The following is an 8,844-nucleotide window of genomic DNA, read 5'->3' as shown; positions in this document are numbered from 1 at the left end:
TGTGTAAAGGGAGTTGTTTGCACTGAATTAACAGAGAACATAACAGCAGAATGGTCCAGGCATATGGTTTACACATTCTGTGAAGACCACTGGTCTGAATAAGTGGAGCACATCACCAGTATGCTTTCCTTGAAATCTGTCATCACATACATCTATGAGTAAAAGTGTAAATAGCACAGCATCAGAATTTCCCTTATGTTCGCTGTGCTTGTAATGAGTGGTAAATCATGCTTGTAAACATCAAACATCTGTGAGTAAAACAGGGGAGATTCCACATTTTAAAGACTTTGACTATAAAGTTTGTAATTTTGAAAAAACAGACCCTCGTAACAGTTATCATGTTAATGCACATTTTATTTTATGTCTTAAAAATCCTACACACTCAGAATAATTCTGTTAAATCTCACCGGTATTGGTATGCTGATATACTGTACAGATCGATGGGATGCTGAAAGCCTTAAAGCCTTAAGGAATAAACCTAAGGAACATTTCTAATTGTATTCATTATTTAGCATCCGGGTACTGCAAATAGAATCTGTATAGTATTATCTTTGGTAGCAAAACAAGTACATAATGTAATTCCACCACTAGGGGGTATGATCACACAAAAAGCATTGAATTTCGAATTTAGTAATGGGTTTTTAATATCCATAAGACTGAGCTCTTAGTTAGTTGATAATGAGACCTTTTAACTTGTTTTAACACTTGGTTTCATGAAATGCCAGGCTGTTATTTTTGTTAGTTTATTGTTACAAAGAAATGTAGCAGTGAGAACTCCGTTTAGCTGGTCATTTATTTTGTACAGCTTTCAATGCTGTTTGGTCACAAGTCATACTGACACTGCATCAGCATTCCTACAATAATCTTTGTTCTGCTTTAGGAGAATTTCTTACAACACAGACACTTGGATGGGAGAAGACCAAGACATTGTTATAGGGTTGAAGTTAGCCTAATTAAATAAGAGATGAGTTGGAATGAAAATTGTAAGATGAAGATGTTTTCCCAGACCTGGGTTAAGAGTAGATAAACTAATTTAGAAAACCCAGCATGCATACTTTACACATATGTCTCCACTGTGAAGATGCTGTTAAAACTCCACACTCTACAATGCATGAAAGCAGGAAATTCCCATTTCAGAAAACTGTTTAAATATAGCAATTCTCTTGCATTTAGTCAGTGTCTTTAATGCATGTGTGCTGAAACTCACTCACCATTTCGAATACCAACATAGATTACATTTTGTAAAATACCTGTTGTAGTAATGCACACTTTAAATTGGGCACAGGCATACAAAGTTTACAAATACTTACAGTATAGATGAAAACAATAGTGATGTATAATAGAATGTTACTATAGAAATTTGTGCCCTCTCCAAAATACAGTTTTAGATAATAGTTAACATGCAATTTTCCACTGTACTGTAAAAAATAATAAACAATCATTATAACTGAAAAATGATTTAAAAAACCATTGTAATTGTCAGATATAGTCTGTTTTCTGACTTGAGGACATTCAAAAGCACTTTTAGTACAATGACAACATTCCAGTTTTTGAATATGTTTTATGCTGATGTTTGGAGATATTGAAGACATCTGTTTAGTGCAAACACAATCAAAATAAGAAGAACTTAAATGAAAATTCTGCATGTCAGCTTGTAGTATAGAACTTTATGAACAAACATGCATTTGTGAGAAGGGAGGACAAGGGAAATCTGGACTGCTATATAAAAGCAAGGTTAGAGTGCACTGGAGAAGTGATTAAACTGTGGCTACTCCTAGCTTAATCTGGTGCCACCATTAAAAATTACATCATCCAACACATTTGAAATACTGTTATCTATATCATTATATATTATTGCTATATATTACTGCTTATTACAGTATATTACTGCTTGTTATATACTGATAGTTGTACAAAATCTGCTTTGCGGGCTGTAATTTTGAATGTTCCTGTAACAGAGCAGCCACATCGGGGGGGCAGCATAGAGACACTCCAGAACTGGAATGAACTGGGGTTACCTGAATTCTCACTAGTTTATTCGGAGATTGGCTTCACCTGTTTGGGAGCCAATTCCCTATTTAAGAACTCAGAGCGTAGACAGAGGTTATATAAGACCCTTGCAGTTTTACAGATGGTGAGAAACTTGATCTCATGGAAAGTATTTGTTATTAATGGAAGGTTCCAAAAATATATAGTTTGATTAGAAACAAAAAGAGACCTTAAAAGAACACTAGCTCTTAGTAAATGGTTAGCAAAAGCATGGAAAGAGTGACATCAAGTAGGGTGACGTCTTGGTCCGCAGGTCAGATAATAAAGTCTGTAAGAGCAGGACTGCCTAAATGGGACCAACTGGATCGAGGTTTCATTCCACTGCTCCTTTCTTTACCATGAGGAGGATAGGCAAACAGATGACCAAAGTGAGGTTGGGTAGGTTTAATTACATCAGGGTTGGTCTAATCGCCACCTACAGTAATTCCTGTTAAAGGGGGTTTTATGTGTAGATCCTCTATAACACACTACCAATCGAAGGGGGATCTGGCACAGTTCCATATTTAAGATGAAAGTGTCAGGTGATGTCTCCCTCCAAGATATGGGCATTCAAAGTCCCAAGAGGATATTTCAACATGATTTGTTCAGTCTGTTTGGGCTGTGTGTATCTGAGGCTCTGAGTGTGAGATGGCAGTTTTATCCGAGGGTTCAAGTTCACGTGTTCATAGCTCATAAGCCAAGTTCTTATGACAAGCAATCCTTTTGAAGAAGGAAAATTCATGAAGGGAAGGACTGTTCTAAAGCATCAAGGCCATTCTGTCACTCACAGTGTATTGGTGCGTCCCTCAGTACTCTGCAAGACAAAATGTACAACTTAAGACAAACATGATTCTACATTTTTAGATAATTTAAAAGTGAATTTGAAACCTTCCTCTTGCACAACACTACACAACAACCCAGGAGGAAAATGCAAGAAAGCAAGAATCCATAGTGACGAGAACATTTCAGATGAAAATGTGAGAAATGTTTCATTTGCATCACTCAAATTTCACACATACCTGCATGGTATGTGGTTTGTGCTAAAATGCATTTTGTGCTATTTCTAATTCTTGATTGTAGACTTTGTCAGTGTTACTAATGTAATCAGGGCAAAAAAACAGAGGATCCGCCTGTGCCTTCCTGACTCTAGGAAAAGTAAAAGCAAGTGAGCCAGGCTATACTGTTTGTTTTTGGTTATTTTACAGGTAAGTGGTATATTTTATGATCTGTAGAGCAAAACTGACATAAATATACAGTATCAGTGTTACTAAACGTTCATAACATATCTTTAATTATTGAATATGAATGATCTATTACAGCAAAACATTTCTTTTTGTATTTAAGTTTATTTGAAATAATTTATTGCTGATGTTCATGTGAAATACTATTGTGCTGTGAAGTATTTGGAATTTTAATAAAAATTATTTTATTTTTTAAAAAAGCTAAGATATTTGTTTAAAAATTAAATGCCACTCTGTAGGCGCTATGTGGAGAGAAAATCTCTGAGGGAACAGCAATGCTAAACCTTATTTAGATTATTCATTCTCAAAAACCCATTTTGTTCTGATAAGGGTTGAGACAAACAAACTGCGTAAATCCTGGAAGCACAGTGTGTGCAAGGTAGGGCTGAATTGCCTATCACAGGGCACACTCACAAACAATTCAGAGACAGCAATTGGCCTAATCAGCATGTCTTTAGGAGGTGAAAGCACCAGAAATATTGAACTTGCAAACTTCACACAAGAGTCAACTAACTAGAACTGAGCCTAGGATCCAAGAACTGAAAGGAAAGTTAAAAGTGGTTTTAGGTATTCAGGTATTCAGCATTTCCTTTTCTATTGTGTTTTAAGGTCTAGTTTTGCCATTGTGGAGATCATGATTAAAAGCCATAAATGAATGGAGAATTTTTTGGGATATGTTCTACAGTAGCTGACACATATTTCTAGGAGCCACTGCTCCTAGATAATGAAACATGTATTTTATGTGTACCATGAAAGTAGATAAACATATTTCAATGTAATAAATGTTTGGAATTTTGATAACCATTAAGACTTCAACTGCACATCATTGTATTATTTTCAAGAGAGGTAGAGATGCATTGCTTGTCCTGTGTTATTTGGAAAAGCAGGAAACACAACAGGGAGAAACTACTAAATTATTTTACAGAACCCTTTTTATACACAATCTTTAGGGGAATTCTTTTCTTTTTCATTATGATGATGAAGAATATAAAAATATTATCAAGACAAGACAATTAAATTGAAAATAAGACATACTGTAGGAGCTCAAAGTCATAGCGTTTCTTATGAATGCGCTTAAGGAATTCTATAAATAGTTTCTTACAAGATGTCCTTATTTGTGAACATGACAGTTTGTCATTCATATCAGGCTCTCCGTCTCAGTTGGTGGAGGTTTTGCGGCTTCTTGTTCGGAGGTCATAGGCTTGTACACAAAATAATATTCCTTCTTGGGTTCACTGGGTTCGTGGAAGCTGGCTTTGATAGTGAGGGGCAGTGCATCAGGGGACAGCTGCTGGTATATCCCGTCTACAAGAACAAACAGCTGGTAACACTCAGGTTCCAGGACTTCAAACTTCTCTGCACATTGATTACACAAGTCCTGGACCGTGGTGGTGGGTCTAGCCCCCAGAGTCTTTGTATTGCAGCCTGCATCCAGGAATGAGACATTGATGAAATCCTGCAAAGTTGAACAGAGAATGCAGAAGGACACGTCAGACAAAAACTAATGATTTTGTGCAGAAAATATCGCTGAAGCATTGAAATTTGAAAAATACAAATACTGCTGATCATTTAAATCCAACATCCAACACTTTTCCCACAAAAGTTTAATGCAAATGAGAAAAAGCCATGAAAATTCAGTTGTGTGTTTGCAACTGACATGAATACACATCTGCTGTGACACAATACAGCAGTAGTGTTTCAACAGTTCTTGTACACCTAATTACCTAATAACCTATAAGACCTACTATATATATTGTACATTGACCTAATTTATATATTGTACATGTTTTATACATACTGTATGTACTGTAACTACTCTAAAACATCCCTTTTAATTTATTAAGTTTATGAAGCTTGTGATCATATTAAAAGTGCTGATGAGTGCCAAAACTATGATGACAGAACAGATTGTCTTTGTCATTTCATTTCTAACTCTCTGTAAAAGGCAAAGCATTAAAGAAACCACATTCTAGGAATTTATGATTGGATCTTTAACAATTCCAACATTTTCACCATTACTTTCAAGCTAAAAGCTGCAAATCACTGTTTTACTTATAATAGAATACTGTATATAGTGCTAAGAAGTAGCAGGTTACATGTACAGTACAGTATATCTTTGTTATGCTGGGTGGTTATGTATTAAGTGTAGTGTTTTCAATCACAAAATATCAGAGCCAGTATCCAGTGCTGTGCTAGCAGTGCTCTCAGGTCAGTTGGCTCGAGGAAAAGATGCTCAAGATGCTGTTCTCCGAGGTTTAACAAGAGATCACACGGATCATGACTATCCAATTTTCTAAACATTTGGTAACTGAGGGAGGGTCAGTAAGGGAGGATGGTGCTGTTTATAATAACCATCACAAACCATTTGATAATAATTCTAAAACAGAAACAAGATATATTCAATCACCATTTCCCTAATAAGCTTAATGAACATCTCAATTTGTGCCATAATAGACCAAGTGAATGTGAGGATTCTCCACACTGCAAAATTACCATGTGGCAGCAATGCTGTAATATGTAGCCCTGTTCCTTATAACATGTGACTTGAATATTTTGTTTTAAAAATTAAATAACTAAAACACTGCCCCTGCTGCCATTGCATTGACACAAGGATGCAAAATGTAGTCTCAGCTCATAAAGCTTGCAGATGTTTTTATCTATGAATTTATGAAAATATGCAATACAAGGTCTATACTCTGATATTGCAGTGTATAATAGACAATTGTTTATTGGTTAAAAGTAACCCTTCTCAATTGGACCACAAACTTTCTTTATGCTAATGTTTGTAATGCCTACCAACAAGGTTTTTTGAAATTATCCAATCAAAATCTCCATTATTCCAATTTGAGACTGCTTTCCCCTTTTTTTCCAAGGTAAATGTTATGTATTAAACAAAATAAGAAAACACAAATGAGTAGGTGAACAATTAGAAATCACTGAGTTGTACACCTATTCATGAAGAGTACCTGTACTGAAGTCCTGGACACCCTGGCCCTGTTGAGAGTCCGACGTCTTTCCCAGCGGTGAATAGAGTCTTGTATCTCAAGACTCAGCTGCCTTGTAATTGATACTTTGTCATAGTTCTTAATGTGCTCTAGGGCGCCATAGGTTGTGGTTAAGTAATAAGACCCTGTCAACAAGAAGAGGCCAAAACAATTTAAAATCTTCATCAGAATTGTGGTGGTTTTGTAAAATAATACTAATAAACTGCTGAAAGTATTGTGTAGAAAACTGTCTTGCAAGTGTAGGGACTTAACCGTAAACTAACCTTCTTGCAAAACTTGTTTTTTGTTTTGCCTCAGTTCTTGTACTGCACTATGATCTTTTGTAAAATGTTGGTAAAACTGGTATCTGATTAAACTCGGATGCATGGTTGCTTCACTTTTCTGAGCAACAGTGTTTTAGCATGGCAGAATTTGATGAAGCAGATAGCTACAGCTTCACAAATCCTGAATAATGTAGTCATAGAAAGTGAATATTACAGTATTATATTACTCAAAGCTCCAGGCAAATGCCTTCTGAGATTGGCTTTCAGTGTTAGTAGCTTTGAAAAAAAGATTAGTTTAGGCTAATTGCATAAAAACAAGCATATCATACTGAATAAGATCATTCTTTCCTTTGCCAGGGATCACATTTAACAATACATTTATTTTTATAATTTATGTCAGACAGATACATTTAACAAGTATAAAGCCGAAAGAAAATAATAAGCTTCAAAAATGTTGTTACAGTACTTTGCCCACTTCTAAAAATTGAAACCGGAAAAGCATCAGCCAATATTTAAGGTATATATATATGTTAAATATGCTAAAACCTAGGAATAAACCTAGGCAAACTTAGGCCTTGCAAAAGTATTCATCCACTTTTGATGATGTCCCATATTCATAAATTACAGATGGTGAATACATCTCTTTTTAAAATATTTTTAATCATCAAAAATACTCAAAGTAAACATTTTAGTAACAAACTGCAAAGAAAAATCAAAAGTAAAATATGATGAATGCATAAGTCTTAACCTTTTTTGCAAACCTAATTCCTAAAACCTAATTCTGCATGGAGTTTGTAACAAAGCACTTAAGCTTTTAATACTGCCAATGTAGCAATATGATTTGTTGTCTGACTAGGCAAAATTAAAGTTTCTGGCCTAAATATAAAGTGTAAAGTAAGTGTTAAGCCTAAGTATAAAGATTTGGAGCAAACGCAACGCAGCACATGATTCTGTCAGTCCCAACTCTACTGGTGGTGGCAGCACTCAATCAGTTTATGTTAATGAGCTACTTCTCATTAACAGCTACTTCTCATTAACAGGGACTGGGAAGATTTTTTTTTCCAGGACATTGTTAGGACAGAGAACTGAATGACTTTCTTCAACAATAACACACTGAGAAGTTTGGAGACATATTGTATGCATGCGACCTTTGTTCATGTTTTTCCTAAAGTTATTATTTTAATTATATTTAAGCTTTGGTGTAACAAAATAAAACAATTCATTGGGGCATAGGCTACTATGGTTTTGTTTAATTGTTAATGCACTGTGCAGACATTCTGTGGGACTTATAGATTAATTGTATTTTGATACATGTTTGTAGTTTAATTAATCAACAAAATGAATGTCCATTTCTTAAAAAAAAGCAGTTATCCATGTGTTCTACCTTCTCCAAGTTGCAAAGCAGGGTCCATGAGCTCCATCATGTACTCCACATCAAGCAGCATCGCACTTATATTGCTCCTCACTAACACATACATCAACACTGGGAGGAAGTCATCTGCACCATGGTGCTTCCCTGGATAAAAGATAATAAATTGCAGAATCAGAAACTCCTTGGAAGTCTTTATCTGGACCTTTCACGTAAAACCACAACACACTCTGTAATAGGTAAATGCAAGAAAAAAAGGCTGCAAAACAAAGAATACCATAAGAAAGTCCTAACAGCATTTCACATATCGTCAGCTACAATTGTAAGCATATCAATATATTCATTATTTATTTTTAAAAGATATACATTAGAAATCTACATTATACGTTATACTGTACATAATACATTAGCACACTGTGACTGTTACTGTCTGAAGCAACAAGAGCAGATGATCTTTTCTTTGTAAGGTTGTCTTAATTTTTTGTTTGTTATTTTGATCCAGAAGGCATCTTTTTGTTCTCCTATCGAGGATGCACAAAACTATAAACAGATGAGGAAATGAAAATGTACTGTAGGTGGTTGGAGGAGTGAGGAGGTCACGAGTAATAGAGAGAGATACAAAGGAAATGTAGAAATGCAGAAAGGAGGAAATTAACAAGCTTTTGAAATAGAACATTATGCATCTAGTATATCATATATATGAGTCAAGAGTAAAGAAAGAAAATACTTAGAGGCTTTCAATTTTTCTGTTTTATCTCTGATCACAGTCTTCTAATGAACTCAGTTCAACCTGGTAAGGTTTCTTAATTAATAAAAATGTGTTAACAGAAAATGTTTGTTGCTTTTATAGTCCTCAATTGCGATCAAATATCTCATCTTGGCTAGATTAAATGATACCTAGGTCAAAAGTAAAAAATATGCCTATTTTTCTCAATTAA

At 35.0% G+C, this 8,844-nt stretch overlaps 1 protein-coding gene across 1 annotated transcript in view; it reads right to left on the bottom strand.

The window, feature by feature from the left end:
* Positions 1 to 345: 345 nt before the first annotated feature.
* The window catches only part of rin3 (Ras and Rab interactor 3), a 54,301-nt gene continuing 45,802 nt past the window's right edge, over positions 346 to 8,844 (bottom strand). The window contains exons 9-12 of the mRNA XM_088925679.1: positions 7,922 to 8,053; positions 6,236 to 6,399; positions 4,372 to 4,725; positions 346 to 2,842 (exon numbers count right to left, since the gene is read on the bottom strand). Coding sequence (XP_088781805.1) covers positions 4,408 to 4,725; positions 6,236 to 6,399; positions 7,922 to 8,053 — 614 coding nt within the window. The 3' untranslated portion in view covers positions 346 to 2,842; positions 4,372 to 4,407. The remainder of the gene's footprint in view (positions 2,843 to 4,371; positions 4,726 to 6,235; positions 6,400 to 7,921; positions 8,054 to 8,844) is intronic.

The sequence above is a fragment of the Atractosteus spatula genome, chromosome 9 (assembly GCF_055471065.1).
Source record: "Atractosteus spatula isolate fAtrSpa1 chromosome 9, fAtrSpa1.hap1, whole genome shotgun sequence".
NCBI classification, from domain to species: domain Eukaryota; kingdom Metazoa; phylum Chordata; class Actinopteri; order Semionotiformes; family Lepisosteidae; genus Atractosteus; species Atractosteus spatula.
Note: the sequence above shows the minus strand (reverse complement) of the source record. Positions and strands in the feature narration are given on the sequence as shown.